Here is a 20,910-nt window from a genome sequence, read left to right on the forward strand (position 1 = left end):
CAGGAAGATCACTTTAAACTGTAGGAAAGGCTGTAGAAAAATGTGTCTGATTATGATTTGTCATATTTCTGTAACATATTGTGACATCCTTCCAGAAGAATTACTGAGTAGTGGAGAGGAAACAGTAGATAAAACAGGGAAGGGAGAGTGTGAGGAGGGGAATTATAGGTTGTTTCAAAGTGCATCTCCTGTAGCTCAGAGAGTCTCTACCACAAAAAAAAATTGTTTTTGAGAGAATGAGAAAGGACAGATTATTTTAGTTGCTTAATTAGTTTTTCAGGTGTTTTCATTGTCTGATTCTTTGGATCTCTTTTTCAGTTTGTTCATTAAGATATCTGGATGGTTTTTTCTTTTGTGTTTCCACTCATCTATTTGGATGCCTTAATTATCTTTTTAATTTGGAACATCATATATATTGTTAGGAAAATTAAGGGAAGGATAGCATTAGCACTTGCATTTAAATGGCATTGTTTTTTCTGGTTAGGTAGCTTGAAAAATAATACTGATTTCTCTTGATGCATCAGACAGCTGACAGTTCTGTGTGCTGCCAGATGCCTGCAGCTCAGGAGAACAGCTAGGTTTGTAAATTATAGAAGCTCTTCTCTTGTTTTGGTTCTCCTGTCTGATTATTTTTTGTTTTAATGATGTTTAATTTCCCTACTGTGTTTTACCTGGAAGGTCTTTTCTTTTCAATGATTACACTGATACTTAAAAAATACTCACTGTTTTCTCAACTGATCTTGTACAAAATTGTAAGAAGACCTGTGAAGTATTCATATAGGACATTTATGTTTACTAGGGAAATGTAAATGTTAAAAAGATTGACAGCAAGATTTCTTTGCAACACTTGGTTGTTAGACCTGATTATCCTAAGACACTTATCTCATACAGTGTTTACTTATGCAAAGTTATAGTGACATGAAATTGGTGAAGAGTTGGAACAAATTGTATCCATACTGGTAAATGATAAATTTAATGTGGGTGAAGAGACAGAAATATATCTGACTTTTAAAATCTAAACTAACTTCAGTAAATGCAACATATGGTGCTGGATAAACTGCTTTGATTTCACATCCTTAGCTATTTCACCTGCTGATGTCAATTATGGAGAAACTTTGAGTACACTTCGCTATGCAAATAGAGCCAAAAACATCATCAACAAGCCCACAATTAATGAGGATCCCAACGTCAAACTGATCCGTGAGCTGAGAGCTGAAATAGCCCGGCTGAAAGCCCTGCTTGCTCAAGGGAATCAGGTTAGCTTGACTTGCAATTGATGTGTAATTTTCCTTGAGTTATAACATCTATTTCTAGAATGTAATTATCTTTCATTATATTGATTTGAGTAAACAAGCTCGATGAGGCTACGAATGAATATTAGTTTCCTGATGGAATCGTTTTCCATATGGCCAGCAGATTGCAACTTTTAACTTAAGGGGGGAAAAATTGTCTTCCCAAAGCTTTTAGGTTTCTCCTAACATAATCTGAGCTGGATTGTAGTGTGCTGTGGAACAGGTAGTCAGCACAGCATAAGGGGCCTGAGCAGGAACATATCTTCTGGGTCTGCCCTGAATGTCCTGATGTGCTTTGTGTAGTATCTTAAAAGAAGGTTTAAAGGATTCAAGGTGCACAAATATGAAAATTTTTGGATTTAAACAATACATTTTATTTGTGTTTGGCTGTGCAGTACATTAGAAGGCACATAACATTCTAAACATGTAAAAAATATTTTCAGAAAGAAAACAAAAATGCTCTGCTTCACTTTTACATGATTCTGTTTCTTCCCTGGTCAGTATGATCTGCTGGAAACAGTCACTGCACAGGTTTAATTAAGTTTAGTTTCTCCTGTGTTCCCAGGGTGGTGAAAGCAAAGTAACAATAAAGAATATCCAGTTGGTTCAGGCCAGTTGTCTCTTCTGCATAATGTCCTTCAGATCTGCTAGGTTTCATACTTGAGTGAATATAGTTTGGGAGTATCTGAAGTACTGCTTCAGATTTGTTTCTAGAACTATGTAATTCTGTTTTAGGTGGTCTGTGCAGTGTGAGATGTCAATTCAGCATGGCCCACTGTTAGTAGAAGAGGACTTCAGCTGCATTTCATGCTATAAAAAATTTGCTGAAAAAGGGAATGGAAGCAGAAATGGCTATTGTAGGTGTTTGGAGCAGAGAGCTCTGCTTTGTTACAAACAGTTAAAATCTTTATGGGATTGAATTACTTGTGGTTTTTTAATATTCTTTAGGAGGGGAAAACGAATTAGTTTCAAAATATGATTTGATTTAGAGTTAGCAAAGTAGATGTAACTTGGACCCCCCCTGAAGTTTGAATGCTTTAACTTAGTTTCAAGCTGTAAAATAGTGGTTATTGCAAAATAAATCTTGTTCAGTGCTAGGATGTGGTAGATGGCTGTGTGGGAGACAGTAGAGAACTTAAGTTTATTGAATTTGCGATGGTTGGTAAAACAGCAGGTGGTGTATTGCATATGCAAAATGGTATAAATCTCTGTATAATTTATTTCCTGTTTCCTTTGTATCACCAGAGCACTGTATTGCAAATGCTTCTGTAGATCTGAAGATACTGTTTACCAAAATGTGGTGCTGGATTCAGTGTAGAAGGTCACACACAATGAGTACTGCTTGTGTGTTTTTGTTCTTTAGTAATTTTCCTCTTCTAAAGCCAGTTATGTTAAGATACAGTTATTAAAGATAAAGCAGTATACAAAAATATTAAAGCAAAATGGACAACTATTCATGCATAATAAAATTTCATGTTTTTTAAAATATAAAGAAAACTGTATTAGGAGTTACCTGTTACAAATGTGTCTGGTTTCTCTGTGTGTGGCCATGTATAAGTGAGTGAAAATAGTACTTTCAAGCCAATTTGAAATACCTGCTTTGACAGGATTTTGATTATTCTGTTTACAGTATTTCAAGGTAAAATGGTATATATTAAAGTTAAAGGAAGTTTATGGTAAAGACTCAGAAAGTTGAACAATTGAATTTCATTTGGTGAAATAGTGACTGTTTTCTTTTTGAACTGATGTTTACTCTTCATGGTTTTAGATTGCACTCTTGGATTCTCCAACAGCTTTAAGTATGGAGGAAAAGCTTCAACAGAATGAAGCAAGGGTGAGTTAAAATTTCATAAAGCAGTTTTTAAACATCAAAGAAAAGGAAAGATGGGTGGTCTGAATGCAGGTGTACTCATAATTTTCAGGATGTTTTTAATGTGCAACTAAGCTTTTTCCAACCAGGAGCATTGCCTTGATTCTTTAAAAGAAAAAAGTAGGTGAGTGAATTAATAATTTTGCTATCCTACTAATATAACATTGTAACTAAGAACAAAATACATCTTTTATGTTTATGTAGTAGTTCTGTTTATGAAAATGAAAAGACTTGTTCCCTGACCAGCCTGCCTTACTAAGAAAGTATGTTTGTAAATAGCCTAGAGAGGGAAAAGCCACTAAATGACAGTAAAAAGTAGCAAGTAATCACAGTAATAAAATATTCAGTGTGTACAAAAACCAGCAAAAATTATGGGGAGAATGGTCACCTCTTCTATGGTTTGTAGTAATTTATAACTTGTGGTGTGGGGTAGGTTTTTAGAAAATGTCAGTATTTAAATCTGGTGTGTAGAAATCTATTAAGTGCCTAATTAGCCATCCCTTTGGGGGAGGGTCTTAGGTCTAGGTGTACTTCACAGTGTGCTTCTCACCAAGTTTTTCAATAATTCAGCCAAATGTAGAGGCTGGAAAAAATTTCCATACAGTTTGGAAAACTCACAGCGTCCAGAAGAATCTAGATATAATGGTACTATCATTTCTCTGATGAGCAGTCTTTCATTTTTTATTATATCATACTGTGTTAATTCTTTCCTGTGTATTAGCTTGCTTTGAAAGCTGTTGCAAATTGGTTCAGAAAAAAAGAGTAAAAGTCATACTTTGGAAGAAGCAAGAGGGAAATATTTGAAAGTATTCAGCAACATGGCAGCAGATATTTTGTTCTGAAAACTGCCAAAAAGATGCCAATCATATGTAGGTATGATACCTTAAAAAATGGCTCCTTAGCTGGTTTAAATGGTCAGGTTTACACTGGTACTGCTTCAACCTTTAGAATTAGAAAATTTATGTCTTGCTTTGAGAATCCTGTTTTATTTATATCCTTAGTCTTTTTGAGTACAAACAAAAAGCTTTTATCTAAGAGTAGCTCAGTAATGTAAATTGCTGACTCTAGGCTAATTAGAGTATGTTATTCATGTTCTGACAGTAACCATTGCTTATCATGCTCAGAAGTGTTGGCCCTGCTGTTTGGGGTGTTTATCAAGTGTATTTTATTACCTTTGTCAGCCTTGTTAAAAGGTTATGTGATTACTGTTCATGATAATTACAACAGGCATAATTACTGAAAATTCTTGCATGTTGCAGTGGTTGTAGCTTTTTTATAATTGAATGAGTGCAATAACTAATTTGTTTGTATAGATTTAAAGACTTTATCACCATATTTATATTCCCTGACAAGTATATGGTGACTTTCTTTAATGAGTTGATTTTTCTTATATAAGAATAACTTGGAGTAGTTTAATGTAAAAGATTTAATTAAAAATGAAGTGTTTCTGAGCAATACAAATTGTTCTGGTATGGTAAATAGAGCTGTGATAGAATTCCTTCATGTTTGTCTTTAATCTTTTGAAATTTATTTTGTTTTAATGTTCCACTTAGAACATTAAAATAAAAGGTGATAGGACTAAAGGAAATGGCCTCAGGTTGCTTCAGGGAAGATTTAGATTGAATATTAGGAAAAATTCCTTAATGGAAAGGTTGTTAAACATTGGAAAAGGCTGTCCAGGAAAATGATTGATTCACCATCTCCAGAGATATTTAAAATACTCATAAATGTGGCACTTCAGAGGGATGTGTTCAGCAGTGGCTTGGCAGTGCTGGGTTAACAGCTGGACTTGATGATCTTAAGGTGTTTTCCAACCTAAATGATTTTATACCCAGCACTCTCCCTGCCTGTAATGCCTTTGCAAGCATCTTGTCCGTATCGCTGATCTCAAACTTGATTTTTCTTGTATCGCTTTTTGGTTTCTTAAATTTTTTTCTTCAAGTCCACCACTGTCTTTGATCTGACTTCCATATTGTGCTGATGACAATGAAGTGGGTGCTTTCTAAATTGCAGCAGATTTTGCTATGGTTTGCTGCTGAAGCCTGCTGGTCTGGCTCTTTCTCTGCTTGCCATCCTCTAGAGGGGATTTTTGCCTTACCATGCCTGCCTGTGCCATGGGAAAGGAGCTGTCCTGTTGTAGCTAGGAGATGAGTCTGTGGCAGTAAACTTTGTAGGATTAAAGCACTTTATGAAACTGTTTGAAGGTAGATAATTATTTGAAGTAATTATCCCAGACTTTGCTTTCATCTTGCAGTGTAAATAAGAATTTTGGGGTTTGAGGGAGAAGTATTGTAGATATGGCAATTATTGCAGGAGCATCAGTGCTCTTCTAAATGCTTAAGTATTAAACTTCACAAAGAATTGCACAAATACTTAATACTTCTTTGAGAATGCATTTATCAAGAAATTTGGAAGAGTTGTGATTTTCTTCAAAATTTTTCTTTCATAGGTACAAGAACTGACCAAAGAGTGGACTAACAAGTGGAATGAAACTCAAGATATTCTGAAGGTAAGGCAAATAAATAAATTTTCCTCTTGGCATTTGACCTAGCTTTAGTATTTTCCTTAAAAAAAAGTTATTTTTCCAAGTCATGTTCTTTGGTTCAGCTCCTTGTGTTATTCACCACAGTGACCTCACAGTGCAAAACAGTTTCTCTCTAACAAATCTTTAAATTAATGGTTTTATGGTTTAATGCTGAATGGTTTTATTGAATTAAAAATGCAGAAACTCTGGGCCAGGGACAAGTGGATCCCTCATATCCTTGGTATTTATGTGGTATCAACAAGACCTGTGAATAATCACTTCTTATCTTACATTGGGTGTCTCAGTGGATGTAGTGCAATTTGGATATGGATTTTCCATTTTCCTAGTGAGATTTTATATTGGTATTTGGTGCATGATTGCGATGGCAGTTTGAGGTTATATTTTAACGGGCTACTTGATGATTCCATGTGTTTGTACAAGCACATGTGTGCATGCACACATACACAGAGGAATAATTCCCACAATTTGTTTTTTAACATATTAACTAATATTTTTGTTGCCAAATGTTTTATTCTGTGAAATAAAATTTTTGAAAATTAAGCTTAAGCTTTCAGATTTGCTGAACACAACTTGTTTGTAATGCAGTTCAAGCAAGCATTTAGAAGTAATTTATTAATTCTCCGTATCGCTGATCTCAGACTTGATTTTTCTTGTATCACTTGTTGATTTCTTAAATTTTTTTCTTCAAGTCCACCATTGTCTTTGATCTGACTTCCACATTAGTTGAATGGCTCTGTGCTTAAAAATAAAAATAAAGCACATACAGCAGAGACAATGGAGTAGGGTTGGTGACTGCTTAGCAGTTGGCATGAGAGAATGGACTGTTCAGTGTCTGTCTAGATACTGACCTGGGAATCACCAATTGCATATTCATCAGAGATGTTTTGCCTACATCTTTGTTGTTTTGAAGCATCTATGCATACGTGAAACTTTAATTCTCTCTTTATTCATGTGTGGATGGGAAGTCCATTGTCACATGCAACATTTGTGAATTTTGGTCAATTGTGGAAGTGAACATTATGTTGCATGTGGGAAGTTTTGGAAGCTCTCTGTTGGAAATGCACTGATTGATGCACATAAATTGCAGAATCAGAGGAGATGTTAACTGAACAGTACATATAAACAAGGGAGAGCTGCATTTGGCAAATACTTAAATCTAAAGGACTTAAACACAGAAGCTGTAATTTCTGATTTTCTAGTACTGAGCTTTTTCAGCATGATTCTGTATGAACTGCACTCTCACAGGATGATATTTGAGTGTATGAATATACCTTATATTCCACTTTTGGGTTAAAGGCAGTTGATTAAACTTTCTTTGTCCCAAACACCCTGAAAATCTGCAGCAGATTTCTTAGTGATACTGTTCTATTTTACACCATTTCACTGAAAGTATCCATATTTTTATTCACTTCTTGTTTAATGATTCATGAAATCACTGACAGCGTATGAGTGGGAAAGGGCTTTTTGGAAGTTTGCCAGGCTGAGTCACTGGAAAGCAGATTTTAAACTTCAGAGAGCAGTGGTGGTTTTTGTTATGGATTCTCTGTGAGTTCACTGGGGTTTTTGTTTTGTCATTTACGTCCCTCCCTTGCACACAGAGACAGTGAATGTTGTAATTTGTAAAACCAGATTGTCTTGGCACTCTGAGAAGTGAAACTTTGTATGTCCACATCAGTGAAGTCACACCTCCCAATTTCCCCATGCCATAATTCAGTAACTTTCAGGATGTTATTAAGGTACTTAGAACTTCAGGTTTGTATTGTATTTAAAACCTCCTTTCCCTTACTTCACCCTAGCTTTGCTATCTTGAGATAGTTGGTGCCTTCTAACTCCTGACCTGCAACAGGCTTGAAGAATTAAAAACCATTTCCTTTTCAGTTTCTAACACTTTTTGCTCCAAATCTTATAGGCATATGCCTGCAAGATGCAAGTGCACTTCCTTGTACCTGAATGGGATTCTCTACTTTATTGTATATAGTTATGCTTTTTTGTATTAAGTTCTATATATTAAAGTTCACAAGTTCTAAATATTAATGTTCACATGATTTTGAATTGTTCTTGCAGGCTGATGGAGAAATCTGTTAAAATTTAAATCCAAAATAATTGAAAGGATTTTGCATAAGCCTTGTAAAATATAAGACTCACAGGCATGCTGGTGTCTTCCACTAGATCAACAGAAAATTGCTGGAAAAAGTTACCTGGCTTTCCGTGACTACAGTGCTTTCATCAGGCAAAGATGCCTGACAAATAAACAGTGTTTTGCAAGGAAGATGTTCCTTAAATTTTTTACCTTTGCCAGTTATTTTGAACCTTGTTCAAAATTAGACCAGCAGCATCTAAATGCTACCTTGAAAATAATTCATAGAGAATGGAAAATACTCTCCAGCTAGAAAGTACCAAGAAACAGAAAAATCCATGTGAAGGCAGGTTTTTGATAAAAAGTATTTGGCAGCTTAGAATTCAATTTTTCTAGTCAGCACTGTACCATATGTGCAACTGGCATTGCGTCCCAGCATTCTTCCTTATTTCTGTTGGTAGCTTTTGTCCCCTTTGACATTTGTGTGTGGTTAACCTGAAGTTGTGTTGTTTCATCTTTAGAATATTTTGAGCTATCCTATCTGCAGATGATGTCAGTTTTGATTTGGGGTAGTGTGCAGTGGCTGAATGCCACTGTGAGCTGTGAATATCTTGTGTAGCCTTTCATTGTGTTGATGATAGATTGGGCATATCTTGAGCTGGGGGTTGTAGCACTGATAGTGTGCTCTTTTTCTTTTGTGCTTTTGGGAGAATCCTCTTGGAGGGTGACTGTGGGTGGTGGCTTCCTCTGGAGTCTGAATTATTGTCAACTCACACCTAAAGCCCAAATCTTCTCATTTTCTGTATTCAAGGCTTAGGACCCTGCATACATTTAATTTTGTGCTGATTCTATATGAAGGATTCTTTATTGTGTGGCATGGCAGGTTCTTGGTGTTGTTCTGCCTGAAGGTCCAAGCATTGTTTATAGTAGTGATGTTGGTTTTCGTCCTTGATCTTCTCACTGTAATACAAACTGACACTCTAACCTTGCTTAGTACTACACTCTGTCACCCATCCTTCTTTACAATAACAGCAAGGATATTTGGATGCTTTATAAATTTAATAAATATGTGGATGATGCTTCACCATTGTGTAAAATAGTGCATCAGAGCCCAAAGTGTTTGTGTTTGGTTTGAAGTCCACAGGCTTTGGGTTATTTCTTTAAATGTCACCAAAGGATTGCACAGATTTACAGAGTGTTGCTTTACATTGCTTCTGTCTTCAGATGTCTTGCAACCTCAGCACTTAACTGGAGCATTTAGCTTTCATCTCGAGCTCATTGGATCTTTGTGTGAATTTTTTTTTGCCTTCTTCTAATGTTCTTTCATGTACATTCCCAAAAAGAAGAGGAGGAGGGAAGAAATCCTGTTTGCTCTTTTCCTTAGTTTAGTCCTTTCTGTACTGTTCTGCTAAAGATCAATCGTGGGATCTAAGATGTTAGGGTAACCTAGCCAACTTTTGATTTTTTCTCTTAATTGGTAATTTAATGAATTGGTATGAAACTTCTTTTGATGTGGCTGCTTTATTTGACTGCTTGTGTTGTCATTCTCCTAGAGATCTTTTTTTTTCAGTGTCACCTTTTCTTTGTCATCCTTTGTGCATGTTTCAATTTTTTTTCTAACCTTTAGCAGCTTTTAGATTAATCTTTTTAAAATGTGCGCTCCTTTATAGAATTCTCTGCTGATTTTTCTTCCCAATTTTCTTTTATATTTTTCTTCCTTTTTCTGTTTGTGTAGAAATTGGTATGACTTTGAGCTGTTGCCTTTGTAATGTATGTCATTTGTAGCTACTTTAAAGGTATTTAAATGCTCTTTTTAACTTATTTTTAGTTTGAAGTAGATTTAAAGTTCCCTTTTATTTGCTTATCCTGTTGTTTGATTCTAACCATCTCGTTAGCTTTGTGTGTTGATGTCAAAGGATGTGGAGGGATCTATCATCAGAGTCTATTAAAGCCAAGGGTTTTTTTTGTGTGTATGTGTCTCTAATTCCTGTGATCAATAGTTTAACTAGTCACTACTTCAGCTGGCTTTGTCCTGTTGATTTAGTGACACCACCTCACTTGCATCAGTAATTCTGCTGCAGCACTTTACCACATGGAGTGCAAATATGTAATTGAACACTGTTTATTGATGATTTATTGATTATTATTTTTCTTTTTGTGCTGTTTGGTTGACTACTGCTTAATAGTGCATATTTATGTCTTAACAATGTTTATTCCTACATGAGGAGGAAGACTGTATGTAAACAGCTTATCTTCAGGCATTAACATCTACTGGTTGTTTATCTCATGCCTCTTTTTGGGGAAACTGAAATACCCTTGATTTGCCATGATGAATAAATACAGATTAATACCAATTATTTTGGTGGACATACTCATCTAAGAAGGGGAATTTTCTTTCTTTTTGTCATTTTGAAGCATCTATACATACATGAAAGTTGGTTAATTCTTTCTTTATTCACATGTGGATTGGGAGGTCTATTGTCACATGCAGCATTTGTGAATTTTGGTCAGCTGTGGAAGTGAACATTATGTGGGAAATTTTGGAAGCTCTATGTTGGAAATGCACTGATTCATGCACATAAATTACAGAATCAGGAGGTTTTAACTGGACAATACATATAAACAAGGGAAAGCTGCATTTGTTAAATACTTGAATCTAAAGGACTTAGAGGCTGTAATTTCTGATTTTCTAGCACTGAGCTTTTTCAGCATGATTCTTGCAGCTTCTGTATGAACTGCACTCTCACAGGATGATATTTGAGTGTATGAATATACCTTATAATCATTCCACTTTTGGGTTAAAGGCAGTTGATTAAACTTTCTTTGTCCCAGATTCTTTAGGAACCTTGGCTGTATGCAGTAGAGACAGTAGCAGATCAAAACTCAGAGTAGCTCTGTTGCTCATTGCAAGGTGTAGATTAGGGTGGCACAAGAAAATATATTTTATTTTAACCATTTGCTTTCCATGGTGGCTTGCATACCATAGTGAACTCTGTCAACAGCAGTTTGTTGTGTTCTGTATAAATGCTGCATTTCTCTAAATTTATTTTCATAGCCAGATAATCTTTAAACCACATTTGCTGAGTGGTATTAAAACACTGTTGTCTCAGTTCTTCTGCCTGAAACACTGGGCATACATCACCATTTTGCTGTTTTGTGCCTTGTCGTTACTCCCTATTAACTGTGACCCACTTGTCTGCTTTCCTCTTCTCATTTAAGTTGTGTTCTACCCCAGTGTGTTGCCCTTTGATGAGCATTTTCTTTAATATCATTGCTTTACCAAGCTCACTCCTCAGGTGAGAAGTGCTGTCAATTAGCACCTTCTGCTTTCACCTAAAATTCTCCTGTCTACTTCCACTTTTGATGGCAGCAGGATAGAGGAGTTGTGGAAGCTCTTGGGCTTCGGAAGAACAAACTCTAGGACTTCTAAAAAGTAAATAGGCTCTAATCCTGCCCTTTAGAAGTGCATGTGAGTTTTAAAGACCTCTGTCTGTGGAGAACAGGTTCTGAGATTGGTTCTGTTTACAGGTCAAATAAAAAAAATGGTGTTACAGGCCTGGTGTGCATCTGTATATAAAACAATGTTTGCATGATGCTGCATTTAAACCATTCACAGCTTTGGCATGTGTGTTTATGTTTGGCAGGAATTGTTTCTAAGGTTGTTTCTGTTTCAGTAAGTGAATAATTTTTGTAAACTTGTTGTTAGGCATATTGGTGTTGCATTTAGGTTATAATCTCTGTTGTTGGCAGTGTTTGAAGCATATTGGTCTATTTCTAAAGGGAGAATTACATCTGTACTTCAGCTTGAACAAACCTTATTTGATATTTTATAACTTTTATCATCTGTTTGTATTAGAAAACTCTTACTGCATGCTTCAATTTTTGTTTCCTTTCTAAAAGCTAGGTCATCTGCTTGAATTTTTTAGAGAATTAAAAAAAAAATTCTGCAAAATTAACACAGGATTGCACAGCTGTGAAGCTGGCAGAAAGAATTTAAGTCAGATGTTGCTGCTTTGTTTTCTGCTAGAAAAGTTCATAGAATAACTAGAGTAGCAACTCTGTTCCTAGGGATATTGACTTTCTCAATAATTGTTTGTCCTCCAGCAATTATGTAATATATGTTCATTTATCAAACTGGATTTGTATGGAAAAGAAAAATGCACATTCACATTAAGTAGTCTCTTATTAACATATTATGTTTCATAGATTTGTGTTCAGCTGGCTTGTGAGTGCTGTGCAGAGGAAAAGATATTATGAAAGTTTTAAGAATGATGATGTTAATTATTCTTGTTTATCTTGGTCAGTAATCACTCAATAAATGACAATAGCATCTTTTCTCTAAAGCCTGTTTAACTGTGGTTTTGATTTCTTGCACTAGATGTCACTGCAGATACAATAATCAAATTCTTCTGCATGCTTAATTTGGATTTAATTCAGATCTTTTAAGGGAAAATGATTTGCAATATCTTGAATTTCATTGCTGTTTGCATCCACTAAAATAAGTTTATGAGAATGCCAAAACAATATTTAGGAGCAAGTCTTGAGGAACCTGAGTAACTGTTCTGACAAAAACAGTCCTAAACAACAATCCACAGTTGTAATGCACTGCAAAGTGATTTTGTACATTAAGAGTTATTGCACTTATTTTTCAGTGCATTTTTCAGCCCTCTTTTTCAACTGACAGTATATCTAGAGTGTTTGAGAAATTTAGCTAAAACCTTTAAAACATATTTATTTTTTAAAATGTGTGTCCTTGGTATTTCAGGGATATAAAAGATCAGTTTCTGAGAGAGGCAGATCTTTTACTTTCTCAGGTGATACAGGGGAGAAGGCAAACAGGTTTTTGGACATAGAGGTCTTCACCAGGCCACTTCTGCTAATTGCTTCACTGATTATTGCACTGGAAACACCAGTGGCAGTGATAGGCAGTTTCTATTTATAAGTGCTTCTTTTACCATTTTTCTCTTGATTAATCACTTCTGTAGATTTATAACTGAGTTTCAGTACATGAAAGTTTAATAAGTTTGTTTGGTTTTTTTCATCTTTTTTTAAGAAAGTTGTCTGTTAACCAGGAGTGTTTACTGTTCTTGATCCTTTCACATTATTTACCCACAGCATGAGCAGTGATGAGTAATATCAAGCTTAGCTCTCAATTTTATTAGGATTTGTTTTATTACACCTGGCCTTGTGCATTATGTATTTATTTCCCAAGGGTAGCAGTTACCAGCGGTGGTTGTAGTTGAAACAGCATCTATTCTGGCCAGAAGATTTCTCCTTTGGAATTTGAGGTTGGACAGAGATTATCCAAATATGATTTGTTTTATGTTTTCATATTCTGTGACTGAACAGATACCAATATTAAGTGATGATTATTACTTTGCTTAAGTAAATTAAATTATTTATTATTAAATGTATTATTATTATTAAATTTAATTATTATTGTCTCAGCCTTGGCTTGATGCTGTCAGAGCATGAAAAAGGTACTGAACTGGGAACTGGTGCTACTTATCTACTGTAGCTCTTTTCCTAATAGAAGCAGAATTGAAAGGGTCCCAGCCACCTGAGGAATGCTGACTGCAGCAGTCAAAAGTTGATTTCAAAAGGAATAATTGTCTGCTTTCAAGTCTTTGTGCCACCTGTGTTCATCTGATAAAGGAATCTCCTTTTTCTCTTACAGATGCTTGTGGTGCCTTTGGGGTGGACTGAGCACTTTTAACTTTCAGTTTCTGCTAGGAAGTTGTGATCAAGAGTTGCCTAATGCTACTGATTGGTTTTTGTTTCAATTTTAAACACTTTTCCCCCACTTGTCACCAGCTGGGCCATAAGAGAAGCACAATTGGGGGCTACAGTTTCTGAGCTCACCAATCACTGATTAAGGCAGCTTGAACAGTTTGGTTGATAAGGCTGAGCATTTCAAAAGAGCCCTCCAGTGTCTAGGAGTATCCATATTGCCAAATATTTCACTGCCCTCCTCCTCCTTCCAAGTGGGACCCTGCATTTGCAGATTATTCAGGCCATGCTTGGCTTTAATGCATCACTAGAGCTTGTAGGTGGTTTTCAAATGAAAGGGAGTCAGAATGAGTTGCTTTTGAAATCCTTTCTACAGCTCAGATGCGACTTGTTGAATGATTCCTCCTGGGCATTTGTTCTGCTTTCCTATTAATTATCTTCTGCCAGGAAGGTGGTCTAAACTGAAATCAGTGGAAATTCCTGAAAGAAGAAGAAAGATATCCTAAAAACTGTTTCTCCCAAAGGATCAGCAGAGAAGTATTAAGAGAGAAAAAATGTAAATTTCTCTTTAGATTTGGCTATGGGATGGGAGAGAAACATTCCAACATCAGCAGTTTAGATGAACCCCAAATTTAAATCTGCCTCACAAATAAGTTGTTTCTAATGATAGTGTGATGTGAAATGCTGGAACCGTTTTATTCTGCTGGTGTTTTAGCAGTATATTTAGGAGTTTATTGCTGTGTGATTGATATCTTTGAGTGCATTTTACTGTTGTTCATCTGAGTTGGCATCTTAAATGGCAGCTGGGCATTAGCCTTGATTGATCAGAGTCTTAAACACAGGTGGCAGCACAGACTGTGGCTGTTGCAACAGGCAAGAATTGCATCTAACTATGCATATTCCTCTGCAAAAGTCTCCACTGTTGTGTTGCTCGTTCTGAAATCTGTTTTTTCTCCTTGGTGGTTGTTGCTTGCTAGTGTGCATAGTCCTCCTTCCTCCTCCAATTCCATTCAATAGCATGGGTTACATGTGGATCCAGAGGAAGGAATTCACAGATTTAAAGCAATCTGTTACTTTAGATTAATCTCTGCAGAAGTAGAGATGAATATCTAGGTAAACAGTACCCAGAATTCTAGATAAGTGAAACAATTCTCCCATTGCCCTAGAAACATGTAAAAAATAGCAAAATAGCTTTTAAAATTAATAAATGTATTTGCTATGAGCCTAGAGGTTTTTTTTCTCTATAATTCCCTGACTCATTTATCATCCAGCTTTAGCAACAAATGAGGTAGGAGTCCTGCAGATAATAGTCCACTGCTTTCTCAGTTCATTCCCAGAATAAAGTCTATGAAATAAATTATTTACAGTTCCTATAGAAAATATGTTATCATGTAATTAAAGGCTGTTTTGTAATGCATATGGAAGAAGAGATGAATGAAAATAGCCTGTCTCTTTGTCTTCCAGGTAGGCTTTTTCCTCTTTTTACCTATCAGCATGAAGAATACTGAGGGTGGAGTTGCTGTCTCCTGGCTGGGATGTATAATGTCTCCTGCTTGGTAGTGTCAGTAATGGCAAGGAAAGTCTTGTTCTCTGCCCCAAATATCAGTGTTGCTGTATGCAGACTTGCCCTTTGTGTGTCCTCAGTGTGTTCACACATAGGAGACTCTGGAGCCTCCTTCACTTGGGACAAACCAAATTTGCTCTGGGTGCCTTAGAAGAATAGCTTTCCCTTACATCAGGCTAGTGGGGACAGGAACCAGCCTGCAGCAGATGCTCCAGCAAAGAAAATAGAAGCTTTGATGGTTCAAGTTTTATAAGCCACTGGGAAACAGGATTTTATGCTAGTTGTCTAGAAAACTATTGATGAAGTGTCTGTTTGTGGCATTCACATTCTCTGAAAAAATCCCTTTGCCCAGGATTTTTCTCCTGGGAAGCTGAGAAGCCTCAGAGAAAAAGGAAAACAATTCTTACCTCATTTGCTTCTCATGTGTTGTGCTCATGTGGAATGTGTTTGGAGATTGTTTACCCACAGGTGATTGTTCCATTGGATTCTGCTGTGAGTTGTTTTCACTTATTGGTCAATTGGGGCCAAGCTGTGTTGGGACTCTGGAGAGAGTCAGGAGTTTTCATTATTATCTTTTTAGCTTTGAGTAAGTATCTTTTCTGTATTCTTTAGTACAGTTTAGTGTTCTTTAATATAATATAGTATCATAAAGTGATAAATTAGCCTTCTGAGAACATGGAGTCAGGTTCATCATTCCTGCCTTTGTCAGGGCATTCCCTGCAAATAGAATATCTGTCCATCCTCTGGATGGCAATGCAGCATTCAAAAGTGAGGACTGGGTCTGTCCCATCTCTTCAGCCTTTGGTAGTTTAAGCCCTCAATGCAATCGTGAAAGGCTCTTGTCCACAAAAATCAGATGAATTACCTGGTGTGCAGCAAACCAGTAATTACACACTAGAGAGAGACATTGAACATTTATTTCAGAGTTGAAAGACCCTGGGTGCTTTTGGTATTGCACAAATCAAGCACACCAGCTGTCAGAATTTGTTGCTATTTATACATTTTAACAAACAAAGGAATTTGTACATTGGCTACAAGTCACCTAATTCTCATATTAGTTGGTATTCCCTCTTCTGTTGGTTAATGATTCTCTCACTTCCCTTGTGCATTAGTCTGTGTGCTCAGGCTTTCTCTTCTTTTGGGTCTGTGGATTTCTAGGCTTGGTGATTGTGATCTGCCCCTGCCGAAATAACCTTTTACCCAGTCGAAGCTGATTACAGCACAACTGGTGAGTTGGTTTATTAGTTTCTTTCTTATCTTGGAATTTCTGCCATATGTCCTTGTGACCCATACATTTTGCATTCTCTGGGCACACTGTAAGTGGTGCATCCTTCTTCCCAAGCTTTGTTAACTTCCTCCTAGGTCTGAGATCACTGAAGCATGTCCAGCCCTAAACCTTACCTAGGCAGTTTTACCAATGAGAACTTTGTTTTTCTAACAGCTGGACATCACTTAGAGCTTGTTTGCTGCTCTCTGATTTATGGGTTGAATCTCCCTTCTTGTTGATTAGGCTTGAAAGTGTAACAAAGATTTAACATTAAAGGACTTCCTTACAGAAATTTTACACATTCCACATTTTGCAACACTGTTGTTTCCAGATTTTTTTTTTGACTCTTATAGTTTTTTCCAGTTGGTCCATAGAAAGATTACTTTATTTTGCAGGATTTTTTCTTTGGTACACTTACATATTTTTCCCTCTGAGTATGAAAATGTTACTGAGATATAGTAGAGAGTATACAGAATCCTGACAATCCAATGTAACTTAATATCCTTCTCTTTCACTACAGTCTTTGCAGAAGGACATAAAAATATCTTGTCAGCTGTGATTGTCTCATCCATTAAGAGTCTTGTTAAAGAGAGTGCAGATTCAGTTTTATTTGTTGGAGGGTAATGGCCTAGTGTTTCAGGTTATCCCTCTTTTAGGTGCTGAAGTATCAGTTAGTGCTTGAAGATATTTTAAGTGTCCAATTCCCATTTGAAGTGGATTTGGCTGTATGGATATTGTAAAAACACAGAGTTTAGACAGAATTCTGGGGGGCATTGGCTTTTTTCTTTTCCCAAGCACAACTTCCTTCTCTGTGAAAGAAATCTCATTGTTTTGCAGGAGCTTTTTCAGCAAAAGACTTGTGGTTTCAGGCAGCTTCTGGCCTAGTAATAGTTCATCCATGAATATCATTTCTATGTCTGGAGTTTTTGCCTTTATGCAAATACAGAAAACATAATTAGGACATATTAATCCACGACAGACTAGACAAGAACTTAATCATCTTCAACATGTCAGCTTATGTAGAACTTTTTGTTGAATATTCACATTTAATTTCTTTCAAAGTCCTATTTGCAGCATCTAGACAAACTGGCTGAAGTATTTGTTCTGAATGTGTTTAATTCAATTATCAGATTTTCTCTATGGTGTGTGTCTGTTAAAAAGTATCTTCCTGAACAGACACTGCTCTAAACCCTTGATTGTCAAAGGCTGCAAGTTTATTTTTATTTTCAACTGTTTTTCATTGCCTCTTGTTCTTATTTTGTTGCTGTGTTCACCGAGCATAAGGAAACAAATCTGAGATGGGTTATATTTCAAAACATCAAGAACAGTGTTTCAGCTTATTTGTAGCAATCCAAAGGTGCTCAGACCTTTGATTATCTGAAGAAGCAGTTTCATGCTAAAAGGAGTGAAATTGGTTTATTACCTGCCCTTGGAAGTTTCTTAGCATCCTCCTTCATTTGCATTCCTGAGCTCAGGCTACGGTATCAGACTTACACTTTTGGCTAGGTAATGGCAGGGTCAGCACAAGGATTGGACAAGGTGGTGGATGGAGCTCTGAGCAACCTGGTCCAGTTGGAGGTGTCCTGTGAGGGTCCCTTTCAACCCAAATGCTTCCATGATTCTACAATAGCTGGCCAAAAAAGCTGCTGATGTGACTCATGAAAAGAACATATTTGAATATTCTGAAAAAGCAATGATTTGTCTGTCTTGTTTTTTTTTTCTGGTTGAATGTGGAGATGTTTCTTTTCAAGAAGAATTTCTGGTCAAGGGAAATAGTTCAAAATCTCATCTTCCAGGCATCATACAAAGTTTGGTTGCTCTAAGGAACAAGATAAGCTATCCAGAAACTTAAAAAAAACCCAGTCAGGTTACCCAGTTGTGCATTATGTTTTGCACAAAGGGATGGCATGTCCATAATTGTCTGGGTTGTTTGCCCTTTTTGTTTTGTTGTTGTTTTTTTGCTTGTTTGTGTGGTTTTTCTGGTTTTTTTTTTTCCCCAGTGGGATTAGCCTGTCATTTGTGCTTCTGCAGCTTCTGTGGTGACAGCTTCTTGATGAGAACTGAGAAAACCAGACTTTGAAATATTGCTATGCCAGTTGATCTGCAGAATTTGTTAATTTGCTAGTTATGTGCTGCAGGGATACTCTGAGTTTTGGGGAAAAGAATAAATCTTATACTCAGGCAGACTATCACATAACCAAGAGTTATCTATGTGAAAGAAGAGAAGCATATAATTTCAGTTTTCTGGTGTTCATTTGAGTTGTTAATTGGCCGTTATATAAGAAAACACAGATCCATTTGTCTTTTTGGTTGCGTATCCCAGCTTTGCAAGGAAAGCTTTTTCCATTGAGAGAAGTACAGCTGATCATGTGGTAAATATGAACTCATGCTTTTGAGCAGCTGAAATGTAAATATTTGAAGAGCCCAGTTTTAGAGTCCTTCCACAATTCATTTCAGCATAACAAACATAATTCAGAGCAACAGTTCTAAATTTAACATTTGCATTTAGCTTTAAATGCTTATTTCCACAGGGTAATATTTTAGCAAATTATTTTCCATTCATTTTATTTTGAGAACAGACTTTATAATTACTTTTCTGGAAATTGCTGAAGGTGTGATCACCTTACCTTCCTTCCCAGACATTTTGTGCTAGGTTTTACCAGGTCAGTTAAAGAAAACACAAGCTGTCACTTATGTGACGCTTTTAATGCAAATTAAAGGCCTATTAAAAGGTCAGAAATAATGAAAAATATATTCCATTTGGCTGCAAAATGCAACATGGACTTGTGGAAGGAAGGAGGCCATGGTCTGATTGACCTTGATGGGTTCCAGAGTTACAGTCATATGTAGGGAACATAACAGGCAAAGGAGAATTTTAAGGTTAAGATTCTATTAACCCATGGAAATTGTATCTTACTGTATCCCTAACCCAGGGAAATTTGAGTGTGTTTCCTCCTGAGGAATTTCCTTTTGGCCGTTTTCCTTTCAAGTTGCTGGTCTCTTAAGACCTAAATTGATTAGCTGAATTTAAACACTCATTAATACTCTTAATTGAAATATGCCTGGGAGAGAATTTGGTTATATTTGGTTTTATCTTTAAATCTCTGTAGTTTTGTCCAAGTATAAGCTACTTTATTCAGTAAATCTAATGGTTTTCTCTATTAATAAAATAACATATTTAAGCATTAAATGCCATAGATTGCTTTTGGTAAAGCAATATCAAAGTTTGTCCTAGGTTCAACAAGTAGCTTTTGTTTACCATTGATCTTGTTAGTCTTAATACAACTTTGTTTTCATTAGGAAAGGATGTATTGTACGTGTTAAAGTCAAGGTTACTTCTGTGTCACATAGTCCTTTTTGGCAGCATTTTTGAAAGAGATTTTTCATGTGCTCCTGATAGTTTATGATAATGAAGCATTTAAATGAATATTTCAAACATCTAGTCTGCTTTTTGTTCAAATGGTTAGATTTAGACTCATTCTGAGGTCTTCTTTAACTTCTGAAGTTACGAAACTTGGTGTACTGTACACCTCAAAGGCTTAGGAATGAAAGAGGGGATTTGTTCTCCATCTGTTGTGGCTGGTGCTATTCACTTGCCAATCATTGTAAGTCATTAAAAAGTGCTCTATTTTACACCATATCAGTGCATTAATCCTCTATTTTGAGGTGATTTGCATAGGGGAATGAATCCAGATGATCTCCAGTAGATCTATAGTTTTGAGGTGCAGTAGTTCCTGTCAGGAGTCACTGAGAATTCCATGATACTCAGCATTTGCACACTCATGTTTTCAAATCTCACTAAAGTTTTAAAAATAACATGAAGCTTTTCCAGTGAGGAAATAAAACTTACCTCATTTCTTACAGTATGCAAGTACAACAAATGCCATACCTCCTTGTTTTATATGTTTATATGTTTACATGTTTTATATTAGCTAACAAAAAGCATTTTCATGAAGGTTTTTATCAGAATGCAAAAAAGGCTGTCCAAGTTAAGGTTCAGGTCAATTAGCAAAATGCAATTGTCAGTGGTTGCTTCTTGAGCTTTGGGTGGATTGCTTTGCATTTTGACCCTAAAAGTACAGCAGGTTCGCATCTTTCAAGGAAGCCTTGTTTTCTGTTAGTAGTTGGCAAAGCTATGCTAGTTCCCTTTCACTGATTCAATGGGCCCTAATTTTAAAAAATACTCAAAACTGCAATCTGCCAAGAATGCCATAATGTCTTGTAGTCTAGGTTACATAGTACAGTGCAAGAGATTCCTCCCTTCTGGATTTTTCAATTCAATTTTTGCTGAACATACCAAAAAAGGTGAAGGGAACTTTACACTTCAGTCAGTATTTTGGATATCTGTCTTGGCTATGAAATATGATTTCAGTGTTCTTGTTTTTTACTATTTTTATTTTTTATTTATCCTTGTTTTGTTATTATAATAATATTATCATACTATTAGATATGATAATTCTTTTGGCCTTGATATTAGGGACTGATGCCAGATTATAGATATCTCTGTATAGATTGTTTTAATTTAATTTATTTTCAAAGGACACTTCCCTTTGATTCATATGGTA

At 36.0% G+C, this 20,910-nt stretch overlaps 1 protein-coding gene across 2 annotated transcripts in view; it reads left to right on the plus strand.

Moving 5' to 3' along the window:
- KIF16B (kinesin family member 16B) overlaps positions 1-20,910 on the plus strand; it is a 137,359-nt gene that overhangs the window by 32,766 nt on the left and 83,683 nt on the right. For both annotated transcript variants that reach the window (XM_054290179.1, XM_054290180.1), the window contains exons 10-12: positions 1,081-1,256; positions 3,061-3,126; positions 5,612-5,671. In XM_054290179.1, the coding sequence (XP_054146154.1) occupies positions 1,081-1,256; positions 3,061-3,126; positions 5,612-5,671 (302 nt within the window). The remainder of the gene's footprint in view (positions 1-1,080; positions 1,257-3,060; positions 3,127-5,611; positions 5,672-20,910) is intronic.

The sequence above is a fragment of the Melozone crissalis genome, unplaced genomic scaffold (assembly GCF_028551555.1).
Source record: "Melozone crissalis strain CALT ecotype California unplaced genomic scaffold, PUWL_Pcris_2 ptg000081l_1, whole genome shotgun sequence".
NCBI lineage: Eukaryota > Metazoa > Chordata > Aves > Passeriformes > Passerellidae > Melozone > Melozone crissalis.